Source organism: Sorex araneus, chromosome 11 (genome assembly GCF_027595985.1).
Source record: "Sorex araneus isolate mSorAra2 chromosome 11, mSorAra2.pri, whole genome shotgun sequence".
NCBI classification, from domain to species: Eukaryota; Metazoa; Chordata; class Mammalia; order Eulipotyphla; family Soricidae; genus Sorex; species Sorex araneus.
Genome location: NC_073312.1, coordinates 34,683,458 through 34,709,386, shown reverse-complemented (window position 1 = coordinate 34,709,386; position 25,929 = coordinate 34,683,458). Strand labels below are relative to the sequence as shown.

At 38.2% G+C, this 25,929-nt stretch overlaps 1 protein-coding gene across 1 annotated transcript in view; it reads left to right on the top strand.

The window, feature by feature from the left end:
* Positions 1-25,929, top strand: part of BTAF1 (B-TFIID TATA-box binding protein associated factor 1) — a 94,770-nt gene that overhangs the window by 48,438 nt on the left and 20,403 nt on the right. Inside the window, exons 16-30 of the mRNA XM_055119133.1 lie at positions 2,754-2,903; positions 3,098-3,240; positions 4,086-4,260; positions 5,729-5,932; positions 8,779-9,205; positions 10,556-10,746; positions 13,197-13,350; positions 13,830-13,939; positions 15,458-15,659; positions 16,583-16,731; positions 21,885-22,037; positions 22,739-22,860; positions 22,952-23,119; positions 24,544-24,621; positions 24,741-24,870. Of these exons, the coding sequence (XP_054975108.1) occupies positions 2,754-2,903; positions 3,098-3,240; positions 4,086-4,260; positions 5,729-5,932; positions 8,779-9,205; positions 10,556-10,746; positions 13,197-13,350; positions 13,830-13,939; positions 15,458-15,659; positions 16,583-16,731; positions 21,885-22,037; positions 22,739-22,860; positions 22,952-23,119; positions 24,544-24,621; positions 24,741-24,870 (2,556 nt within the window). The remainder of the gene's footprint in view (positions 1-2,753; positions 2,904-3,097; positions 3,241-4,085; positions 4,261-5,728; positions 5,933-8,778; positions 9,206-10,555; positions 10,747-13,196; positions 13,351-13,829; positions 13,940-15,457; positions 15,660-16,582; positions 16,732-21,884; positions 22,038-22,738; positions 22,861-22,951; positions 23,120-24,543; positions 24,622-24,740; positions 24,871-25,929) is intronic.

Genomic DNA, 25,929 nt, shown 5'->3' with positions numbered 1-25,929 from the left:
CCTCATGGCTAACTTCTGGCTCTGTACTTAGGGATTACTCCTGATGCTGCTCAGGGGACCATATTAAGCTGTGCCCAGGATAGAACATGGGTTGGCTGTATGTAAGACAAGAGCTTTAACTGCTGTACTATTTCTGGCTCTAGGAAATTTTTTTTAACTTTTGAGGTCATACTGGCGATGTTCAGGGGTACTCCTGACTCTACACTTAGGATTCACTCCTGGTGGTGCTCAAGGGACCATACAGGATGCTGGGTATTGAACTCCTGTCAGCCACATGCAAAGCAAGTGCCCCACCCATTGTAGTACCTCTCTGGCCCTGGGTTTGTTGTTGTTCTTGCTGGGGGGGGGGGCACAATCAGTGATGCTCAAGTTCTGTCTTTGTGCTCAGGAATTACTCCTGGTGGTGCTTTAGGGACCATATGGAATGTTGGAGATTGATCCCAGGTCAGCCAGGTGCTAGGCAAATGTCCTACGTGCTATACTATCTCTCTGGCCCCTAATAAATATTTTTAATGTAATAATTTTTTTTGATCATGATTTCTTTTATTGTGTGACCTACCAAACGTTTTGAGTAGTCTAATGACCTCTGGACAGAAAATAAAATGAAGGAAAGAAAAAGTATTTTCCACTATTACTCATTTTGCTGTGAGGATGCACATTGATGATCTTATAAAGTAACTTTTGGAGTATTTTGGTAACATATGGTCTAACTATCAATGTAGGCTTGCTTTTTTGGGGGGAAGAACTTACCATTTTAAAAAATTTCTGTTTGTTTCTTTAATTTTGGTGTCTGGGCCACTATTGACAAGCAGTGCATGGGAGGCCAGGAAGTGCTAGGAATCAAACCTAGGGCTCCCTCATGAAATAATGCATTCTGAGCTATATTTTGGAATAGCTCATATTTTGGAATAGTTGAGATGTCTTTTGGTATATATAATAATTTTTGCAGAGGTATTGGCATTCACTTGGAACCTATTAAGTTAGCCTTGAATTGATTGTTGGTCTGTGTATGGCTTATTGTTAAGTCTTCAATAACAGTGGCATTGTTTCTATGTGCTAGTTCTAACCTATTCAACATTAGGTATCAAGAAAAGGTAGTTTGTTGAATAAAGATTATGAATCAAGATGTATGCTGCTATTTATACTAGAATATTTTACAGTATTTAACTGTTACATTTTGAAGTATGTTTTGAACATAAAACTGTATTGTTTTTAAATTTTATTAATTTTTAATTTTGGAGTAGGGTGGGTTGGCTTCTAAGCAGTGCTCCAGTGCTCTAGGACATCTCCATCAATACTCAAGCGTAGAACAACTTAATGCTTGGGCTGAGGGATGTGGCACTGCTTGTTCTGTGCTGGGGACCACCAGGGTCACCATAATGGTGCTTGGGTCACTAAGACCATACCTACTTGCTTTGGGACCTCAAAGGCTTCACCTGGTGAGACTTTGAGATCTATGTGTTTTCAGAGGTCAAACCATAGTCCTGAGCTTTACAAACATACTCCCCCACTCCAACCCTTCTTATCTCCCAATGTCTTAATTTCTTTTTGAGGGGAGTTGGAGAGATGATACAGTGGGCTAAAGGGCTTGCCTTGCACGAGGCCAACCTGGTTTGATCCCCATCACTCCATACGGTCACCCAAGCACCAAAACCAAAAAAAACAACTTTTTTTTTTTTTTTTTTAAAGAAATATTTTATTGAACCACCGTGAAAACAAAAAAAAATACAAAGCTTTCAGGTTTAAGTCACAGTCAAATACTGATTAAACCACCATCCCTTCACCAGTGCACCCGTTCCACCACCAAGAACCCCAATACACCCCCCTCCTACCCCACCCCCATCTAAGTAGTTGATGATATTCCCATTATTCTCTCTATATATTGAGTACATTTCATATTTCCATACAGAACTCACTATTGTTGATTGGAAATTTTCCCCAACAATCAGGCCTGCTGAATAAGCATCATCTAATAATTTCTCTTCCTTGGTAAAAGTGAAGACTTTGAGCCCGCGCGGCCGCTATCGCGGCCGCGCGGTTTTGGGTTTCTAATACTTTAGCTCAGTTCACAGTCAAAATGCATGGCTGCAAGAATCTGCTCTGGTGCCAAAATGGGTTAGGAGACCTCAGGATCACAGTCAGTAGGCGGGAGGCTCTGCTTCTCGTGCCGCGGCTCTTGGTTCATCTCTGGGCGGAAGGCGCGCCGGGAACACCTCCCCTCCCAGGATCACCTACAGGCTACGTCACTAAAGAAAGTCCTACCTCCTGGTGGAGGGGTCTTAGAGGGTGGCTCTCACCGCGTGGCTGCTGCCGCTGCCGCCATTTTCGCTCAGAAAAATGGGGTGGAGAGGAAAAAAATCCCTCCCCGGGCTGCACGAGGTTGTAGTTCAGTTCGCAGTCAAAATGCATGGCTGCAAGAATCTGCTCTGGTGCCAAAATGGGTTAGGAGACCTCAGGATCACAGTCAGTAGGCGGGAGGCTCTGCTTCTCGTGCCGCGGCTCTTGGTTCATCTCTGGGCGGAAGGCGCGCCGGGAACACCTCCCCTCCCAGGATCACCTACAGGCTCAAAAAAAACAACTTTTAAGAAATGTTGCTTTATATTGCCTTTTTCAGTGTAGAACAATTTTTAAGGATAAGTCTCCTATATTAATTTAAAAAAGTAATCTGTGTTGTTCCTACTTAAATGAGGTATTCCTTAAAATAAATTGAACTAGAAAAAAAAGTCACCTTTATGTCTCCTTTCACTGTATAGGTGTGGATGGAATTGTTGAACAAAGCTTCAGTTCAGTATGTGGTAGCAGCTGCTTGTCCCTGGATGGGTGCTTGGCTTTGTTTAATGATGCAGCCTTCTCATTTACCTATTGATTTAAATATGTTACTGGAAGTAAAAGCTAGAGCCAAGGTACGTTTAGAGGAATATCTTTATATGTTCATATTTAATACCTTGAAATATACATAGTAATTTTTAATTAAAATTTTATGGAAAAGAATTATATATTAGAATTATAACAAATGAGAATATTGATGTTGTCTTTTAAATTTTAATAATTGATCAATCCTGAATTACTTTGAGATTTCCCCGCCTCTTTTATCTAGGAAAAAACTGGTAGTAAGGTGCGCCAAGGCCAAAGCCAGAGTAAAGAGGTCCTCCAGGAGTACATTGCAGGTACAGATACCATCATGGAAGACCCTGCCACTAGGGATTTTGTGGTCATGAGAGCCAGAATGATGGCAGCCAAGTGAGTAGAAGTTTATGGTGTGGTCTTTTTTTTTTTTCTTTCTTTTATTCTTGTTTTTCTGGTCACACTAGCAGTAGCAATTTTTTTTCTTTTCCTTTTTTTGCTTTTTGGGTCACACCTGGCAATGCACAAGGGTTACTCTTGGCTCTGCACTCAGGAATTACTCTTGGTGGTGCTTGGGGTACCATATGGGATGCTGGTAATCGAACCTGGGTCGGCCACGTGCAAAGCAAAATGCCCTACCCGCTGTGCTATCGCTTCAGCCCCCACAGTAGCAATTTTCAAGGCTTATTCCTTGCTTACTCCTTACTCCTTGTTCAAGGGATCACTTCTGGTTGTATTCAGGGGACTATGTGGGGTGCTGGGGATTAAACCTGGTCAGCCATGTGCAAGGGACACATCCTGCCCACTATGCTATCTCTCCGGCCAATTTCCAGGGTTTTTAGCCAGGAAACTTCTCAGTTGTGTCTCAATAGTACCATCATTAGTTACTGTATAGAAAAAAATGCTAGAGGGGCTGGAGTGATAGCATAGCGGGTAGGGTGTTTGCCTTGCACGAGGCCGACCCGGGTTCAAATCCCAGCATCCCATATGGTCCCCTGAGCACCGCCAGAGTATTGCCAGGTGTGCATTGCCAGGTGTGACCCAAAAACAAAAACAAAAACAACAACAAAAAAAAAGAAAAAGTGCTAGAAAATATTTTTTTTTAGTTCTTTTAAGTTTTAAAACAGGATTATAGATTTTTTGAAGCTAGAAGTTATGACTTTCTTAGGAAAAGATATAACTTCAGTGGAGAAGGTATTTAAAGTAAATTCTATGGTAACCTCTTATTTTCTTACTGTTAGGTTATTGGGAGCACTTTGTTGCTGTATTTGTGACCCAGGTGTAAATGTGGTAACCCAGGAAATTAAACCAGCTGAATCCCTTGGTCAGTTACTACTATTCCATTTGAACTCCAAATCTGCCTTACAGAGAATTAGTGTTGCTTTGGTAGTCTGTGAATGGGCTGCCTTACAAAAGGTAAGATTTTTTTTTTTCCACCAAAAGTAATGAAAACCTTTTTTCCGTTATCTGTTAGGATTGTTACTATATTTTACAAGCAGAAAAGTTAAAGTTTTCCCTGTACAAAAAATATCTAACAGTTATATAAAAGTACTCCATGTTATGTTGAAACATTCTTTCCCATTTTGGTTTTAATATTCAGGATATTTTTTAGAAACCCCAATCTTATACCTGAGACTTAGCTACTCATACTTAATATTTGCTCTTGATCCTACTGTTTAAAAGTTTCCCTATTAAAAACATGTATATATAGAAACAGTCCAGAAATTATTGCTCATTGATTCCTCTATATCTCTCAGATATTACTGAAATTATAAAAGATAAGAGGCTTTAAGTACTAGAGACCTACTTGTTTGAGTAGTAGCAAGGGCAGAGTTTTTGGTCACAGGAAGAGTAAAATCTCCACTTTTAAACTAAAATTTTCTTGTTTCCAAATAAGCCTTTCCCTTGTAGGCCCTTTCATTTTTAATTTCTATTATGATATAAAATTGCGTATAAAACTCACTTCTGTAAATCAAAGAAACTTCCTGCTGGCTTTGTTTATTCCATTGACTGGAATTCTGGAAATTTAACTGTCTGCACTTGCTGTGAGAGTTATTGTTACTGCCTCTTAGCAGTCTGTCAAAGCTGTGTCTAAAAGTAATTGAGCCATGCTTTGTTGCAACTGAGACCCCAGCTTTGCCTCTGGAAAGAATCAAGGCTCATCTGTTTTTAGGCAGGATTCGGTGTGCCGGAGAGGCAGTGATGATGTGTTTTTGTGCCTCTCAGACTCAGCAGCAAGTGTTGACAGTTCGGTTTCTGGACCCTCACAGAGCTTCTCTGGACTTAGTCTGTGAAGCCCAGGCTGATCACCCAGATCCCACAGAACCCCTCATGGCTCACCACTGAAGCCATTCCCCCTCTGATTGGGGCAGGCAACAACCAAAGAGAGTGGGAAGGGTTAGTTAAATTTGGGGGCAGGTAAGTAGCTTTTAAATTATATATTCATTTCTGTAGTATGGCATGTGAAGCTATGGGCTCAACAGTTAAGAAATCTAATGAGTTTTAAAATAACATTTTTAGTGCATGCTAAGTGTTATTTTCTGACTATTCCTTTTCTTAGTTATTCATTTTAAAATATATGCTAGATGTGTGTGTGAGTAAACATGGAATAAGTTTAGAGTAAAGTAAGAGTAATCAGGTAGAAAATTTAATGGAATGTTATAGTTCCATTTGCATGTTCTGAGTCATTCATATTAAAATTTTGTGTAGTTTGGGTGTGATAGCTTTTCTCTGTGTACTAACTTGTTCTGAGATGCAATAGAACATAGGTTCAAAATCATTAGTAATGTAAAATGTGATAGTTTGCAAGTGAAGATTTATGCATCTGTAGAATTATGCTTATTTGTGTATTTGCTCTGAATATTTGTTTTTTGTTGTATTTTAGGAGTGTAAAGCTGTTACCCTAGCTGTGCAGCCACGTTTACTTGATATCCTTTCAGAACATTTGTACTATGACGAAATTGCTGTTCCATTCACACGAATGCAGAATGAGTGTAAACAGCTTATTTCATCATTAGCTGATGCACATATTGAAGTTGGTAATAGAGTAAACAACAGTGTTTTTACAATCGATCAAGCTAATGACCTGGTGAGTAAAGAAGTAACTTTCAATATAACTAATTTAAGATATTAATTATTAATGGAGCATGAAATACAAATTAGAATTGTTTACATTTAAAGTACTCAAACTTATAAATTTTCATATTTACAATGCAAGTTTTCAAATCTGAGTTGGTATAATCTGTGATCCTTACTTTTAGAAAGGTTATTTCATGTATTGACTTTTCTTGAAATAAGAAAATGGTTAGGCACTATTTTGTTTTTGTTTTTACCTCCTATAGTCTGAGAAACATCTCAGTGAACCTTTATTAGAAGAAGTTGTTAAATTATTTTGTAGAAGATCTTAATTTGTGTTTATTTTTATCATAACAAGAAGCCAGCATTATTTTCTTTGTAGGGAAATGATTGTTTCCAACTAAAAATGTATTTTTTTCTGTTTTTGGGCCACACCCCATGGTGCTCAAGGGTTACTCCTGGTTCTGAACTCAAGAATTATCCTGATGTTGCCAGGGAACCATATGGGATTCTAGGGATCAAACTTAGATTGGCCATGTTTAAGGCAAATGTGTTACTCTCTGTACTGTTGCTCCAGCCCCCCCCAACCTCAAACTTTTTAAATTGAAAGATCAGTGTTACAGATTTTTCTGATCAATATTGATTAGATTTACTTACGGAGATTGACAGTTAACTTTCCAAACAGAACGTTTATTTGTTTTACATATATGTTGTCACACGGTCTTCAGATGGTAATTGAAAAAACATGTCTATACAAAAAACTTGTACATACATGAATTATAGTGGCATTGTTAGCATTGTTTATTATAGCTAAAAGGTGGAAATAGGGGCTGAAGATATGGTACACTGGGTAGGGCATTTGCCTTGTATGCAGCTGACCCGGGTTTGCTCCCCAGAACCACATAGGATCCCCTGAGCGCTGCCAGGAAGGATCTCTGAGTGCGGAGAGCCAGGAGTATGCCCTGAACACTGCCAGGTGTCCCCCCTCCAAAAAAAAAATGTGAAAACAACTCAGACATTTATCAATTGTTGGATAGATAAATAAAATGTGGATTTGCTATGTAATGGAATGTTACTCTATTAAAAAGGGCCTGGGTTCTCATATGCTACAACATCAATATACTATGAAAGTATTATGCTAAATTAAGAAAAACAGTCACAGAATACTACCTGTTTATATTAATCTACTCATATGAAATGTCTAGATAGATAAATCTTATAAAGATAAGTAGATAAGTGATTGTGAAGGGTTGGGGGAAATGCGGAATGACTGTTAATCGATATGAGTTTTATTGGAGGTGATGAGGATATTATAACATTGAGATTATTGTACAAGTTTGTGAATACACAAATTGTTAAATTTCCTTAAAATGGATGTAGTATGTAGTATATGAACGGTATCACTCAATGATACTGTTTTAAATGTTGTATCGAAGAGTCTTCTTTTTTTTTTGTTGTTGTTGTTGTTTTGGGGTTCCACCTAGCAGTGGTCAGGGGTTAGTTCTGACTTTGCACTGCGGAACCATTCCCAATAGGCTTTTCAAACCATATGGAATGTGGGGGATCTAAACTGGGCTGGCAGCATGAAAGGCAAGCACCCTACCCTCTGTACTATTTCTCTTCCACCCCCACTCCCAGACTGTATTTGGGGGCCACACCCAGCATGCTCAGGACTTACTCCTGACTTTGTGTTCAGGGATCACTCCTGGTAAACTTGGGGGACCATGTGGAATACCAGGGATCTAACCTGGGTTGGCCTCATGTAAATCAAGAGCTTTACCCACTATTCTGTCTCTCTGACCACTTGTAGCTTTAAGCAGCTCTTGGTAATTAAAGAATTAATGAAAGAATAAAACAGGTTATAAGAAGATAGAGCTTATCTTAGCAACAGCTACCCTTAATATTTTCCAGGTCTAGGGATATAACTTACATGGCAGAGCATGTGCACAGTATTGAAACTCAGTTTGATCCTTAGTACCATGCAGCCCCAGCACCATAGCACTTCCAGATGCTGCCTGCCATGTGTTACCCTTCTAAGAAATGTTAAGGGCTGAAGAGATGATAAAGAGGTTAAGCACTTACTTGACTTGTATGCAGTAGCCCTCAGTTCGATAGCCAGTGCTACATATGGTCCTCAAGCTGCCAGTTGTGATCCCAAAAAAGGAAAGAAATGGATAAGAATAAGGTGCATGCCTTGTGTTCAGCCAACCCAGCTGATGCCTGGCAGCATGTGCTCTTCTGGGACATCACTGGGCACAACCTTGAAAGCCCCTGAGCACTGATGGGGTGAGCCATGTAATTCCTAGCAGTACACTTCTGGGTCCTAACTTCCTCCAGCTTAAGAATTACCATCTGGGAGCCCACCACCTTTAAGAAAAGGAAATAAAAAAAAATCCTTAAAAGCAAGTAAAATTTTATATTATTAAATAAAGTTTATATTTATCGCTTCCTTATATCACCAAAGTGCTAGATGGATATTATTTTCTTTCAAACTTGATACATTTAAAAGATGAGTAATTTTGTCCTTCCCACAAGAATGTCTTTTTTTTTTTAATGATGGCCACACTTACCACTAGTAGGGTGTCAGGCAAGTGGTATCAGGGATTGAACTCGGAACTTCACACATTCTACCTTTTGAGCCACATCCCTAGCCATATCCTGCCCCTTTAATTTGTCTTTCTTAAAGAATACAATGCTAAGTTGAAGTTAAGTTACATGAAATGTTTTAGACATCTCTGAAAGCTAAAATAATGCTAGATATTTTTAATATTAAATTTAAAAAGAAAGCTGATTGTCCTTTAAGGAGTTTACAGATAGGGTTGATGTGATTAATGATTTTTAATTTCTTTCTTTTAATAGGTCACTACTGTTTTTAATGAAGTCACATCATCTTTCAATTTAAATCCTCAAGTGTTACAGCAGTTAGATAGTAAACGACAACAGGTCCAGATGACAGTTACAGAGACCAACCAGGAGTGGCAAGTGTTACAGTTGAGAGTTCATACTTTTGCTGCATGTGCAGTTGTGAGCTTGCAGCAACTTCCAGAGAAATTAAATCCTATCATAAAACCATTAATGGAAACAATTAAAAAAGAAGATAATACACTGGTGCAAAACTATGCAGCTCAGTGCATAGCGAAACTACTTCAGCAGTGCACAACAAGGACACCTTGCCCCAATTCAAAAATTATCAAAAACCTCTGTAGCTCTCTTTGTGTCGACCCCTATCTAACTCCCTGCGTTACATGTCCAGTACCAACACAAAGTGGCCAGGAAAATTCTAAAGGTATATATCTAAATCTTTATTTGGGGGACCATAAAGATATAACCATTTAAATTTGTTTTCATTTCTGTCTGGGTATAATTGAGCACAAATCTAAATTATGTTACCATTGTTTCCTAATCTGAGAGACCTTTACACTCATTGTTTATCAAATAACAACCTCTCAACTTGAATAGAAAAGCCGATATAAGGTAAATGAAATCTGTGAGATAGGTGTTCACCTTTCAGCATTCTTTTCAAGACTTTTTAAGTCATTAAAAGGTTAACGGAGCAAGAAAACGTAATTGTATCAAATGTTACTGAATGGAAACTTCTTGCCATAAAATTCTGGTTCCTACAATTTAGTGCATATTTCATTAAATAAGCAAAGGTTATCACTTTACCAAAAAGTGTTGAACCAGAAACTAAGTACAGCAGGTAGGGCAGTTACCTTGCATGTGGCCGACCAGGTTCAATCTGCAGCATCCCATATGGTCCCCCAAGCACCGCCAGGAGTAATTCCTGAGTGCAGAGCCACGTGTGGCATAAAAACTAAAGCAAAATAAACCCACAAATGTTGAACCAAGTTTTCTGTTTTTGTCTGGAGAACTTATTTAAAAAATAAGGACTGCTCTCTCATGAGATGGCTCAATGGGCTGAAGTACAGGCTTTGTGGGAACCCTGGGTTCAAAACCTAACATTGTAATAGTCCCCGAAAGCACTGCCTGGTAAGGCCTAAACCCACCCTCACCTCCCCCATATTATTAGTAATTATATACTAGTCTCAATTGTTCCTTTAGGATAGTTTTCTATGTGATATTTATTAATAAGATTTTAGAAAAACATTCAAAATGTAATAATTTCGTAACTTTCACAGTGTAAGTAAGTCTTGAGAAAAAGGTGAGAGAACTGGAGCTATTTTAATGTCCTTAAATGTAGTAGCCTGATTTCCCCACTCTCCTATTATGTGAGGCAGTACTGTTTTGTGTGGTCAGTTTCTTCATAGTAACTGTGGACATTTTTTAAGGAGAGAGTTGCTGCAATATTTTTCTTTCCTTTTATTTCCTTGACACATATGACGTCTTGTTAACATGATTCCACACTTTTGTAACAGGTATGACTAAAATGATTTTGTCAAAACAAAAGATCAGTATGATTTTGTTAAATTCTATATGAAAAAATGTTATAAACTTTTGCCATTTTGTTACCATTTCATTGCCTAAAAAAAGTCACTGACTATAAATAATGAGGCTCTTAAAAAATAATGAGGCTTAAAAGTTATAGTTTAAAACATGATGTACTTCTTTTGGAGAAGGAAGGATTTGGTCATCTGTGTTATGCTTTAAAGGTTATTTCACTTCTTTTTTTTACTAGGCTCTAACTCCGAAAAAGATGGGATGCATCATACAGTCACCAAACACAGAGGTATAATTACACTCTATAGGCATCAGAAAGCTGCTTTTGCTATTACAAGTAGGCGAGGTCCTACCCCCAAAGCTGTAAAAGCTCAAATAGCAGATCTTCCTGCAGGAAGTAGTGGAAATATCCTTGTTGAACTTGATGAGGTAAATAGAATTTTTATTTGGATATTTTTATTTTCTAATTATCTTGTAAAGTGGTCTTAACAGCTTCCAGAATTGAATTTTTACATTTTTAAGTAAAAGAAATGAATTAATAGCCTTTTAGAGTGCTCCAGCAAAAAAATTTTAAAAAAACAAAAAAAACCCCAGCAACTTCTTTGAATTTCTTACATCTCATTTTTTACCATTTGATTAAACCCTCCAAATCAGTGATAACACAGATATTAAATAAATAACAGTGAAAACTAACTTCTGTTAGCCCTATTAAAGTCAGGAGTTCCTATTGGCACTAGGCTTATGTGTGATGTGAGATTCTGCTCTGTTTATCTTCGTTTATATAGTCTGTTGTCTATTGTTGAATCTTTCTCCCTGGTTTTCTCTTTAGCATATTATTTGTATATAGGAGATCCGTTTGGGCTTTTTGTTTTCTCTAATTGTTTCATGGTACATTCTTTAAAGACAAACAAAAAGTGTTCTTTTTTTTAAAAAAATGTTACCACATTACTAGCAAAAAATTTAATGTTTGAGATCAGCCCTAAAAGATGGTTTTATTTTATTTTTAGAAAATAGAAATCTGTTATTTAAATCGAAATTACAACTCAAAAGAAAACCTAGCTCCATTTTTTCTTTCTTCCCTTTCCCTTTTCCTCTCATTCCCTCTCTTCCCATGCCATACAGGGGTGCCTAGGACTACATCTAACTTATTGCTTATGGGGACATTGCAGTGCCAGGAATTGAACCAGTGCTCCTTCATCTCCTCAGCCCTATCTATATTTTCTTTAAAGTCTTCCATGAATGAAGGCTTTTTCATTAACTATAATCTACAATAATTTTATTAAGTGTTGTGTAAAGAATTATAGTGGGTAGAGTACTTTTCTTGCAGTAGGTCTGATGATCTGGTTTCCATCCCTAGCACTACATATGGTCCCCTGATCACCACATGTAATGATCTCTGAGTACAGAGCCAGGAGTAAGCCCTCAACACAGCTGAGTGTGGAGTGGATAATAAGGGTCAGAGAGAGTGTATCAAAATTTGCATTGCATGTTGTTCATCCCAGTTTGATCCCTGGCACTGTATATGGTTCCCTGAGAATAGAGCACATAGCACACAGAAGTTCTGACCCAGAAAACACACACACACAAAGCATAAATACATATGGTCATGGTGACTCTCCAAGCATTGCTTGGGAAAACATTTAATTATAAAGGAAGTAATTATAGGGCCTGGAATGATAGTACAGTGAGTAGAGCATTTGCCTGGCATGTGGCCTGCCAGGGTTTTATCCCTTGCATCCCATATGTTCCCCAAGCACTGCCAGAAGTAATTCCTGAGTGCAGAGCCAGGAGTAACCCCTGCGCATTACCGGGTGTAACCCAAAAATCCGCCCCCACTCCCTGCAAAAAAAACCTCAAAAGTAATTATAATATTTCATCTGAGATTTTTAATCTTATAGCTAGACACATTCTCTTATTCTCTCCTATAAGTCTACATTGATGAGAATAGGTTATTTTTATTGTTTGTATGTTTGTTTGTTTGGTTTATGGATCACACCTGGCAATGTGCAGGGGTTACTCCTGGCTCTGCACTCAGGAATCACCCCTGGCGGTGCTCGGGACCATATGGAGTGCTGGGAATCGAATCCGGGTCAACTGCGTGCAAGGCAAACGCCCTTCCCACTGTACTATTGCTCCAGTCCCTTTATTGTTTTTTTAACCCTTTATTGGTTTGTTTTTCATACCTGAAGTGCTTAGTTCCTACTCCTATCTAAGTATTCTTGGGTCATTCCCTCTAGTTCTAGAAAACCATGCAGTACTGGGTCTTAAGCCCAAGGAGTCTACATACAGAGCATGTGCCTTTTAAGATCTTTAAGCCATCTTTCTGACCACAAGAATAGATAGTTTTTTTCTCCTTTAGCTGCAGTTTTCTTTGAAGTAAGGGGGATAGAAAAGTGTGTTACTTTGGACCTTTATACACCTACTCTTACCTCTAGCCCCCTAAAAAAGTGTGTGTGTGTGTTTTATATTCTAGTTTTCATTTTGTTTTTGGACCACACATAGTGGTGCTCAGTACTAATCCTGGTTCTGCACTTTGGTTAACACTGCTTGTACTTTTGTCAAGCACCACTGACAGTGCTTGTAGAATGGACTTCATAGGGTGCTGATGAAATCAAGGTGGCAGAATGTAACCTTAACCTATATACTCTCTTTGGCCCGCCCCCCCAAAAAAAGTATGTAAAATCTATTTTGGTGCTTTATATCCATTTAAACCTAGTTATTGAAAATAATTTATAATTGTGATAAATATACCCAATAATTGGTTAATAGTAACTCTGAATGCTTGGATAGTGACTTTAAAGTTTCTTAATAAACTTTCATATGCGTTTGTACTTTTTTTTCCCCTGAAATTGTGTTTTTAATTATCAATTGAAAATTAGGCCCAGAAGCCCTATCTGGTACAACGGAGAGGAGCTGAGTTTGCCTTGACAACTATAGTGAAACATTTTGGTGGTGAAATGGCAGTGAAGTTGCCACATCTTTGGGATGCTATGGTTGGTCCGTTAAGAAACACAATCGACATAAATAATTTTGGTGTGTACATACTTTTCTTAGTTGGGTTTTTAATACATTTCAGTGTATATTCATTACATACATTCTTATAAAATAAAAATACCTACACCTATTTTTCCTAAATCAGGTGGTAAATTTTTAAAATTGAAATGTTAGTTAAAAAGGAATACTTATTTGAGGACCAGGGATATAACTTAGTGCTTTATATACCTGAGACCAGGGTTCTGTATTGACACCACGTGCAGTAGATACTTATTTTAATTTTTCCCATGTCATTTTGTTCTTGGCTTTTTACATTTTCTTGTTACATATTTAGAATTGTTTGGAATAGATTGCTAGCTACTGTGTATACTTGACACTTAGGGCAGGCATTCAATTTTACATAAAAATGGAAAACAGATTCTCCCATGGTGGCTGGGGTGATGATAAAACCTGTGGACTTTAGGTTTTGAAAAATTATTTGCATAATAATATGCACTTAAAACTATTTATTTTAATAGATGGAAAGTCCCTCCTTGAAAAGGGTGATGGCCCTGCCCAGGAATTAGTGAATTCTCTCCAAGTTTTTGAAACAGCAGCAGCTTCAATGGATTCTGAACTTCATCCTTTGGTAACTAATGCAAATGTAGTTTTCAACAGGTGATCTTATTAAAAAGTCTTAAAGGTTTGGAAAATGTCACATAGCTTTGCCTTCCCTAGAAATTGCATATACTGATAGCACAACTCGTGGGTTTTAAGGCAGAGCTTGTTACATGAATGAGAGAAAAAACTGAAAGCTTAGAATGCAGGGCAGAAGGGACAAGGCTCTGATGAAATATGGAAGCCAGGTGTAAACACGAAAGAAAGCTGTAGCCCTGTTCATCTATGCCAGTGGCTCCCCAACTTTTTTCATTTACCTTCCCCCACTTTTCATGAAAAAAGGAATCATACAGTGCTTTTCATTCTTCAAATCTACTTTAAGTAAATAGTACATCCTAGTTGCACCCAAGGCTACTACCGCCACCCACCATGATTCTTACATACCCCCACACTATCCTATCCCTCTGTGAAACACTGGTTCTTTACTATCTTGATTATGTAGCTCCAAAGAAGCAGATAGTAAAGAATCTAAATGTAAGAATAAAATACTGCCTAAGATGCAATTAGTCTCTGGCAAAGATAGAATATTGTTTTTATTATTATTATTGAGGTTTTTTTGTTTTTTTTTGTTTTTGGGTCACACCCGGCGATGCACAGGGGTTACTCCTGGCTCATGCACTCAGGAATTACTCCTGGCGGTGCTCGGGGGACCATATGGGATGCTGGGATTCGAACCCGGGTCGGCCGTGTGCAAGGCAAATGCCCTACCCGCTGTGCTATTGCTCCAGCCCCTTGAGATATTTCTTTTAAGATCCCAGAGAGAAAACACAGCAAGTAGAGTGCTTGCCTTACATGCAGCCGACCCAGGTTCCATTTCCAGCGTTCCATATGGTTACCTGAACACCACCAGGAGTGATTCCTGAGTGTAGAGCCAGGAGTAAACCCTGAGCATCGCTAGATGTAGCCCCAAAATAAATATTTCTTTAGAAATATTGGGGCAGGGGCTGGAGTGGTAGTACAGTAGGTAGGGCACTTGGCCTTGCTCACAGCTGACCCAGGTTTGATCCCCAAACGTTCCATATGGTCCTCTGAGCATTGCCGGATGTAGCCTCAAAGTAGTGTAGCACTGTCTGTAGCACTGTCGTCCCGTTGTTCATCGATTTGCTCGAGCGGGCACCAGTAACGTCTCCATTGTGAGACTTGTTGTTACTGGTTTTGGCATATCGAATATGCCACAGGGAGTTTGCCAGGCTCTGCCATGAGGGCGGGCTACTCTCAGTAGCTTGTCAGCTCTCCGAGAGGGACGGAGGAATTGAACCCAGGTTGGCCGTGTGTGAGGCAAATGCCCTACCTGCTTTCTATATGTATATGTATTTATATATATATTTTAAATGCCTTACTTTGTAGTTAGAATGCTTTTCTGTTCAACAATATTATGTCAATAATGTTATGAGGTAATTGGAGGTATTGAGAACCTTTTAGTGTCATATATTATAATTATATTTTAAATAGATTCCCTAATGAGTAATCTTAATTTTTTTTGTTTTAGTTGGTACAGCATTTGCCTCATCTATATATGTGTCTTCAGTACCCCAGCACTGCAGTAAGGCACATGGCTGCTCGTTGTGTAGGTGTTATGAGCAAAATAGCTACCATGGAAACAATGAACATTTTTCTGGAGAAGGTTCTTCCTTGGCTGGGAGCAATTGATGACAATATCAAGCAAGAGGGGGCAATTGAAGCACTTGCATGTATCCTTTTCTTTTTGGCAGACTATTTAGAAGATATATCCATTTGATTTTAAGTATGACTAAGAATGATTTGTTCAAATATGCAAATAACTTGCCTGTTTGGAAAAAAATGCTTCTTTACATTTTACTTTGTCTTATTTTTATATATGTATTATGTATTTAATCTTTTAATTTATATCTTATTTTAAATTTTTTCAAACAAAATGTGAAAATTTCTATTTTAAGAAATTGTTTAAGTAGCTAAAATTAGTATACATTATGCCTAAAGAGGAAATTATCTACTAACTTGATTTATAATCAGTGCTTTATTATATTAGTAGCCTTTATGGTATAAACATATTTCCAAAGTTTGTTAATTGGGTGAAAGTGACTAAATGCTTAAACAGCTAGAAATATACAAATGCTTTGTCAAAGGTATGACATCTGTTGATATTAAAAGCAAGGAGGGTAGAATAAAATAAAATTAGTAGAAACTCCATTTCAGAAATGCGGATGATTTTTGGAGAACTGAGCTTTCTGGGTTGTCCACTATGTCCAGTTTTTGAGTGTTAAGATTCTGGTGGGAAATTTTGAATTAATCTGAGTGATATAGTTGTGCTCCCTTCTTTGCAAAACTACTTAATTAATTTTGATATTGAAATTCTAAAGACAGCAGAATCTCTGGAAAAAAAGCTTTAAGGGCTAATGTAATTTCAGAGGCAAAACACAAATTTTATGATCTAAAACATGAAAAAAAAGACTTTTACATAGGAGTAAGTGTGCTGATGTTATAATTAAATCATATAAAACTGTATACCCCTTCATAATACTGATCTGGAAAATGAAGTTTTAAAATGAAGTTTTATAATGTTGTTGTATCTGTTTCTTTGCAAAAATATCCAACTCAAAACTATTTGGAAATTTCCTTAATAACTTAACCTCAGGTGTAATGGAACAACTGGATGTTGGTATTGTTCCATATATTGTCCTTTTAGTTGTGCCTGTGTTGGGAAGAATGAGTGATCAGACAGACAGTGTAAGATTTATGGCTACCCAGTGCTTTGCAACCCTTATTAGACTGATGCCTCTTGAGGTAAGATTTGGTTTATGAGCTAAATGTTTTCAGTCATTTCATTCAATCCTTTTTTAAAGAACAAACATCTTATAAAGAAACAAACATTATCTCAGGACCAGAGAAATACTGCCCAACATGCACTGAGTACATGTAGGAGGCCTGGTCTCCTTGAGCAAAATTTATTCTTAATATGTTTGCATTATAAGTACTAAGAATTTTATACATAAATTTTGATAATTTTTAAATATCAGAAACTTAAGTAATACAGTGGTTTTATTGATGTGATTCTAGGAAGAATAATTCTTAAGTATCATGGTAACTATATATCAGAATCACGATATCCCGTTAATCACCGATTTCTCCGGTGGGCTCAGTAACATCTCATTTCATCCTTTCCTTGAGATCTTAGAAGTCTATCTCGACTCGGCCCTCCTAAGGATGTTGCGCTGGGGGCTCTTCAGGGTCAGGGGAATGAGATCCAGCTTTTTACTGGATTTTGCATATGAATACATCATGGGAAGCTTGCAAGGCTGTCCCATGTGGGCAGGAAACTCTCAGAGGATTGCCAGTTTCTCCCAGAGGGAGAAGTAGGCTAAAGATACTGCGTGGCTGCTTCTGAGAGCTTGCTTTTAAGTCTCTCTGGATGTTGGCTGTTGATGGGGTTACACACCTGGGTTCCTTTGCTGGTACCTCTGTGTGTGTGTGTGTATGTGTGTGTGTGTGTGTGTGTATTTTTTTTTAAATATTTATTTATTTTTTTGCTTTTTGTGTCACACCCAGCGATGCACAGGGGTTACTCCTGGCCCTGTACTCAGGAATTACTCCTGGTGGTGCTCAGGGGACCATATGGGATGCTTAGAATCGAACCCGAGTCGGCCGTGTGCAAGGCAAACGCCCTACCCTATCCAGCCCCTCATGGTAACATTTAAGATAAAGATTCTATCTAAAACTTACATAATGGCACATTTGAGAATGGTTAGTAAAATTTTAAAAACAAAAGTCGACCGGCTAGATGACTCAAAGGCTAGTGTCCATACTTTACATTCAGGAGCCTCAGGTTGGATCCCTAGCACTGCATGGTTCCCTAAGCACTGTAGTTCCAAAACAAAACAAAATAAAAGCAAATGAAGAACTTAGATGAAAGGAGTAGAGTGTCTGCCTGGTGTTCTTGGGACTCTGAGTTGCATCCGTGGTTCCTCATGGCTAGTACTCCCCAGCATCACTGGTTGTGGTTCTAATGGAATCTAAGAGCTGACAGCCTGAGTAACACCACCACATTACCATGAACTGTCAGGCTTGTACTCTCAGGCAGGTCCTAGAGCACCACAGTCGAGATCCCTCTCCTTCACCACCAAAATATTTTTAGGGGGCAGGGTGGAGGAAAGCAAAGGAAGAAAGGACTGTGGGTGTAGTTCAATGGTAAAGGACTTGCTTTGATTTGTGTTATCTGTGCCACACACAGAACAAGCAAATTTAGTCTGTTTTGAGTATGAAAAATCAGTCAAAAGCTAAAGTTGGAGAATTTTATAGTAAATTCATGAAAAATATTTGTGGCCAATTAAAAAAAAATAGTTGTGGCTTAGAGAAAGAGCAGAACTAGACCTCATGGCCAAAGTACTTTCTAATTTAGAAAATTAGAAACTTTCTAATTTAGAACTTTCCAATTTTGAAAATAATTGGATATGTAATTCTTTGATATTGTAGCATGTGTCTGTACTTTCTTTACTGAATAGTATTCTATTGTTTGAATATAATAAATTTTGTTTACTTAGTACCTGATAGACATTTGGGGTATCGCCAACTTTTGGTCTTTAAGTAGTTACTTAACTATGTACTTATAAGCCTGATATACCTTTTCCTTCTTTGCAACAGACATTTAAGAATGACATTGATGATAACCTGCTTTTCAAAGTAATAGCACCATTTTTTGTTGATATTATATTTTGGGCCACACCTCGACCAAAAACATATTGGGGCTAGAGAGATAGTACAGTAGGCAGGATGGCTATCTTTGAATATAGCATAGAGCCAGCATGGGTTTAATCCCTGGCACCCTTGAACACCATTAGAAGTGATTCCTGAGCATAGAACCAGGAGTAAGCCCTGAGTATAACTATTGAGTGTGGGTCCTCTTCCCCCCATAGCACCCACACCCCCCAAAGAAAAGGTATGCCATCCCTGAGCATAGAGTCAGAGGTAAGCCCTGTGTGCAGCTGGATGTCCCCCAAATCAAAAGGGATGGGGAAGTTGGAGATAGTATGGCATCAGATACATTTGCCTAGCACATGGCTGACCTGGGCCCAAGACCTGCCGGAAGTGATCCCTGAATAAGCCCTGACACCATTGAGTATGGTTCAAAAGCAAAAAATCTAAAAAGTAGTTCTCTTTTTTAAAAAAATATATACCAGATAGGATTAATATCAAGTTAGACATTGCAAAAGAAAATACTTTATTTTCAAATGACTTTGAAGACTTCTTGGTAGAAATACTGTTATGCTAGTTAATTTTTCTTTCCTGTTATATTTTTATAGAAGAATCATGTACTTCCTGAAGTACACACTGCCAGGATAGACACACACACACACACACACACACACACACACACACACACACACTCCTCCCTCTTGGGTGTTGGATTCCATTGTTAAGAAGCGAACTTCATTTTTATATTTATAAATGTACTAATTAAATTGAGTAATATAGCATCTATAATATATAGTGGGGGGGTGTTTTTTTTTTAATTTTGGGGGGATACACATGGCTTAAGGGTTCAAGGCTCTGCACTCAGGGATCACCCCTGGGGGAACTCAGGCAACCACATGGGGTGCCAGGGATTGAGCCCAGGTCAGCTATGTGCAAGGCTAAGTGCCTTACCCACTTTATTCTCTCCTTGGCCTCTAGGAAATAATTTAATCTAATTTATTTTTAATTTTCATAAAGATGATTACATGAAGATTTTATTGCTTAATATAAAAAGCAATTTTATATAAAATGAGAAAGGCCTCATTTTGCTATCATGGTGCTAGATATACTATGATGTTAGATGTACTCTGTGTGATTTTCTACCTTAGATGAAGTTGTTAATTAAAAACCTTTTGATAATAAAACATGTAAGAACTGAAGGTGGTTCACTAGAAGGAGATAATGTCTTACATGTAGGCGGTCTGAGTTCTATCCTTGGCACTGTATGCTCCCCTCCACACTGAAATAGGAGTAACTAACCCCTGAGCACTGTTGGGTGCTACCTGCCACCCTCTACCCCCCAAATTAATTATTTTTAATGTATTATTTTTTTGGGGGGGTTGGGTGCCACACCCAGTGATGCTCATGGATTATTCCTGACTCTGCACTCAGGAATTAGTCTTGGTGGGCTTGGGGGATCTTACGGGTTGCTGGGTATCGAACCCAGCCAGGACAGCTACGTGCAGGGCAAATACCCTATCTGCTGTACTATCTCTTCAGCCTTGATAGAAGGAGTCTTAAATTTGCTCAACAGTTCACTCTGTTACATCATGTTTTCTTGGTTGAGGTATATAAGAGTCCATCTTCATAGATCTTAGTAACTGGAAAAGCGAGCAGTGCTTTAAAATTGTGAATATTCTTTTATCTGATATCATACCAAAACTCAAAAAAAAAGACTATTAAATAAATGTACAACATAAAGACTAAAATTACCGTATATAAATTTCCTACCCTCTTAAAAATTTTTTGGTTTTTATTTTATACTTTTGAACAGACCTTTTTACATACTTGTTTTGTAACATTATGCATCGTTTATTTGGAAAACATTAGTTCACTGAGTTATGTAATTCTTCCAAAGTTAACACATTTAAACTTGCAATAACAAAATATAAGTTTCATTAATTCCACAGCAGGAAATGATTAAGTATTGGAAAACTGTCAGGGTTACAACTGTTTTTTGACACAGCCTTTATTTGTGAACTTCTATAAGCTTGAATTTTATCATTGGTGGAAGTTATATCAGTTGTTGTCCTTGAAGTAACATTTATTTTTGAGAAAAGGTTAAATACCTGAATTACAATAACCATGTTTTTTTTTTTTTTTTAGTTCATTTAACTAAAATGTCCCATAAGAAATGGATTGGTTAGCTTGCAACCTTCCATTTGATTTTTTTTGTTTTTTGGATCAGAGGCCATACCTGGGTTTTTGAGGGTGCTCCCCAAAGGTGTTTTTGCAAAGACCTTTGGAAAGGTCTTGGGAATCCTGAGGAATCTGTAGACCCATGATTTTGAGAATTAATACCATTAGACATCATACCATTAAGTTGCCTAGTAACTACATTTCACCTAAAATAAGCAGCAGAGGGTTGGAGAGATGTTCAGAGAGCAGGGTGTCTTGTCTTTTTACATGGCCAACAAGGCTTGATCTCTAGCAACTCATATGGAGCATCCTCAGAGCACCGCTATAAGTGATCACTGAGCATAGAGTCCTCAGCATCTCCAGGTGTGGCTCCAAAACAGCAATAAAAAAAATAAAAGGAGTACAGGGGTCAAATATATAATACAGGGTTTAGGTCACCTGCCTCCCACATGACTCACCACAGTTTGAGCCCTAGTATTGCCAGAAGTGATCCCTGAGTGCAGATCCAGGAGTAAGCTTAAGTACTACCAGGTATGGGGAACCTCCTTCACCTTCTCCCTTCTAAAGAGAAACACAGCACAACTGTGTTTGACTATTTTAGCACCTAATTAACACTTAGTACCTGTCAAGTAATGCATGGTATTGGGGAAGTTCAAGTGTAGTGATGCTCTTTAAAATACCTCAAATGTGTTTATTTTGTAGTTTTGTCATAGCACTTTAATATCTGTCAAATTCTTTGTCTTCCAGTTTTGAAAATTGTACTATATTTTAATTTTTAAAAATACAGATATTTTGGGGCTAGAGTGATAGCACAGAGGGTAGGGCATTTGCCTTGCACTCGGCCAACCCGGGTTCGACCCCAGCATCCCATATGGTCCCCTGAGCACCGCCAGGAGTAATTCCTGAGTGCAGAGCCAGGAGTAACCCCTGTGCATCACCAGGTGTGACCCAAAAAGCAAAAAAAAAAAAAAAAAACAAAACAACACATATTTTGGTGGCTCAAATATTACATAATCTAAATATGAAAAAATTGAGTAAATCTTTTTAATACACTTTTTAAAATATTTTAGGCAGGTATTCCAGATCCTCCAAATATGTCAGAAGAACTAATTCAATTGAAAGCCAAGGAGCGACACTTTTTGGAACAGTTGTTAGATGGGAAAAAATTAGAAAATTATAAAATTCCAGTACCAATCAATGCTGAACTGAGAAAATATCAGCAGGTAAAGCTTTATTCTTATCTTGTAAATATAAATAGTGACTATTCCTCTGAAATGTATCTTGAAGAGTTTGGGGGGCGTGGTTTGAGAGATGGCTCAATAGACTGAGCATGTACTTTTCATGGAGTCAATACTCAGCACCACATGAGGCACTGAGACCAGTTGAGTATTGCTCCCACCCCCAGTTATCTTTCTTTTTTCTTTATCTCTTAAAAAATTATTTTTTATTGAAAACACCATGATTTACAAAATTGTTACACAGTTGTTTCAAGCATTTACAATGTTCCAGTACCATCAGTGTGGTTGGTTTTGTTTTGTTTTTTGATGGCTCAGAGGACTGGAGCTTTATGTTCAATTTCCCAGTACCATATGGTACCTTGAAAACCACTGGAGTGATTCTTCCTTTGCTTGCCCCAGCAGCACTGGATGTGGCTCCCTGCAAATGAAATGCATTTAGATGTAGTAAAGTCTTGTGTCTTTTTGGTTTTGTTCTTTTCTGGGAAAGGGTTACTGGGGCTCAAACCCACGGTTTCATACATGTAAGGCGTATGCTCTGTCACTGAGCTTTTAGTGTCTTTTTATTTAGTTTCTTTTTACGACCATTTATTTCTTACCTCAAAAAATACAAACACTTTGATTTGGGCTAATATGTTTTTATGGGAAAAAATTTGTTCATGTTAACATTTTTTCCCCCAACCTTCCAGGATGGTGTTAACTGGCTAGCATTTCTTAATAAGTATAAACTTCATGGAATTCTTTGTGATGATATGGGATTAGGAAAAACTTTACAGTCCATCTGCATCCTAGCAGGAGATCATTGTCACAGGTACTTTAAAATGTTATTTTAAATGGAGGCTTTCAGATGTTGAAAAATGTTAAACAGGTTGGTTAACTTAACTGTGTTTTGCTATTGAAAGGGCCCAGGAGTATGCAAGATCAAAATTGGCAGAATGTATGCCACTTCCTTCATTGGTGGTCTGTCCACCAACATTGACAGGACATTGGGTGGATGAAGTAGGTAAATTTTGCTCCAGGGAATATCTCAATCCATTACACTATACTGGACCTCCTACTGAAAGAATAAGGTAAGAACTATTTAACAGCAACAACAAAAAATTAATTAAAAATGTTTAGTGCTTTCTTTGAAGTAGTTGGAAAATTTTTATTTATTTGGGGAGAGAAGTAGGGCTACATATAGGAGTGATGGGGGCTGCACAAGGGGGCTCTGTGCTCAGGGGACCATAGCAGTGCCAGGATGGAATCAGGATCAGCTACATGCAAGACAAGTAATGCCTTACCCCTATACTATCTCTCCCTGAAAAGCTTATATTCAGATGTTTTGATTTTGGGACCTCATCCTGCAGGACTCAAAGTTTACTCCTTACCCTGTGTTCATCATTATTGCTGGTGTGCTCAGGTTAATAATATGCAGTGTTACAGGGAAAGAACCAGAGTTCTTTGGTTGGATACAGGGCAAATGCCGTAACTCCTGTAAATATCTCAGGTTCAGTTACTACAATTTACTACAGAGACTGAAGAAATTGTACAGGGCTAAATTGCATGTCTTGCATGTGACCAACCTTGGTTCAGTTCCTGGCACCAAATGGTCTCCTGAGCAGCAGTAGGTATGGTCCCTCCCCTTTTCTCTCCTTCCCTTCCCACTTATTCTTTTTTGGGGCCACACTCAGCAATGGTCAGGGGTTACTCCTGGCTTGCATTTAGGAATTACTCCTGTCAGTGCTCTGGGGACCATATGGGGTGCTGGGGATCGAACCCTTGTTGGCCACATGCAAGGCAAGTGCCTTATCCACTGACTATCATTCTAGTCTCACGTATCCATTTCTTTTCTAATCAAATGGAATTTGGGCAACAGGGCCAGGTCAAAGGAAGAATAGTCTTAAGTTACAGAGTCATGTATAGCATAAGCAGAGGGAATGTAAGGGAGATTGAAATCATTTTATACAGTGGTAAGTTGTAGTTTCTCATTTGAAATTGTATTATAATTTTGTAGAATCCCTGCTTCCTAATCATTTGTTTTTATTTTTATTTTATTTTGTTTTATTTTTTATTGAATCACTGTGAGAAGTTACAAAGCTTTCAGGTTTAAGTCTCTGTCATACAGTGATCAAACACCCATCCCTTCACCAGTGCATGTGTTCCACCACCAAGAATCCCAGTATCCCCCCACCCCCACCCTGCCTGTGTGGCAGATGATTTTCACTTTACTCTCTATTTACTTTGATTACATTCAATTTTCGACAGAAAACCCACTATTGTAATTTGGAATTTTCCCTAATCGTTTGTTTTTGTTTTTGTTTTTTGCTTTTTGGGTCACACCTGGCAATGCACAGGGGTAACTCCTGGCTCTGCACTCAGGAATTACTCCTGGCGGTGCTCAGGGGACCATATGGGATGCTGAGAATCGAACCCGGGTCGGCTGTGTGCAAGCCAAAATGCCCTACCTGCTGTGCTATTGCTCCAGTCCCTAATCATTTGTTTTTAAATGCAGGTTACAACATCAAGTAAAAAGACACAATCTAATAGTGGCTTCATATGATGTTGTGAGGAATGACATAGATTTCTTTAGGTAAGAATTGAATTTTTTTCTTTAGAAAATCAAATCTGAAGAAACAGTATTTTTCTGCATTTAATATTTTTCACACAGTTCCTGACGTAGGTGCTAACATTTTATTTATTCTTCCATAGAAATATTAAGTTTAACTACTGTATCCTTGATGAAGGCCATGTCATCAAAAATGGAAAAACAAAATTGTCAAAAGCAGTAAAGCAACTGACTGCGAATTATAGGATTATTCTTTCTGGGACACCAATTCAGGTATTTATTTACCATTTGCCATGTAGAGAGTAGGCTTGGCATTTGGTAGTAAATTAATATGTACAAGTGGTAACTTCGGGTATTATCTTACTTTTGCATCAGCATCTGAACAAACGAAGTTTTAGAAGTCATATTTAAAAAGAAATTTTAGGCTATGTAAATAGATGATTTGTGTCTAAACTATGGGAAATATTTGCCTCTTTTTTATAGATGCCACTTTTAATTTTACATAGCTTCTTGCGATCTTTTCCAGTTCCTAAAATAATTAAAATAATTTTATGTTACTTGTTACAACTAACTGGCCAATGAAATTATAAAAAAAAAAAGATACTTCTTTTACTTCAGTAAAAGAAATTTTTTTTTTTCTTTTTTGGGTCACACCTGGTGATGCACAGGGGTTACTCCTGGCTTTTCACTCAGGAATTACTCCTGGCGGTGTTCAGGGGACCATATGGGATGCTGGGAATCGAACCTGGGTTGGCCACGTGCAAGGCAAATGCCCTACCTGCTGTACTATCACTCCAGCTCAGTAAAAGAAAATTTTTGAAAATGGTTATATTTCACCATGGTGCCATTAGTCTTGTTTATTGTTTACTCAGGGTTTACTGAGGGTTTACTAAGCTGTTTGTTGCTAGTTGAGCCTTCTGCGCTATTGTTTTTCTTTTTTTAATTGAGCTTAACTGGCTTCTATGTTACTTTTTGATGTGCTCCTATTGGGATGTCACTATTGTAGAATGTCGAGGTCTTGCTCCAGGATCTGTAGAACTGGGCTGATGAGTTTACATGGTGGCAGCTGTGGATTGTGGGTATGGCTGCCTGGACTTCAGGAAGTGTTTGGGGTTACGACTGCCCACCCACATTCTGCGAAGACCCAGAGTTCTCAGACTAAAAACTAGTGTACCTGAAATTTTGGTGTCTCAATTTAGTGTCTGCAGAGATTAGTTGTGAAGCAGTGGAGTTAGATTGTTGGCCTGGCAGCAGCTGTGGGGTGTGGGTACAACTGCCAGGGAACGGACTCATCCTGTCCCTGCTCCGGAGGACACCCCAGAATTTTCAGCT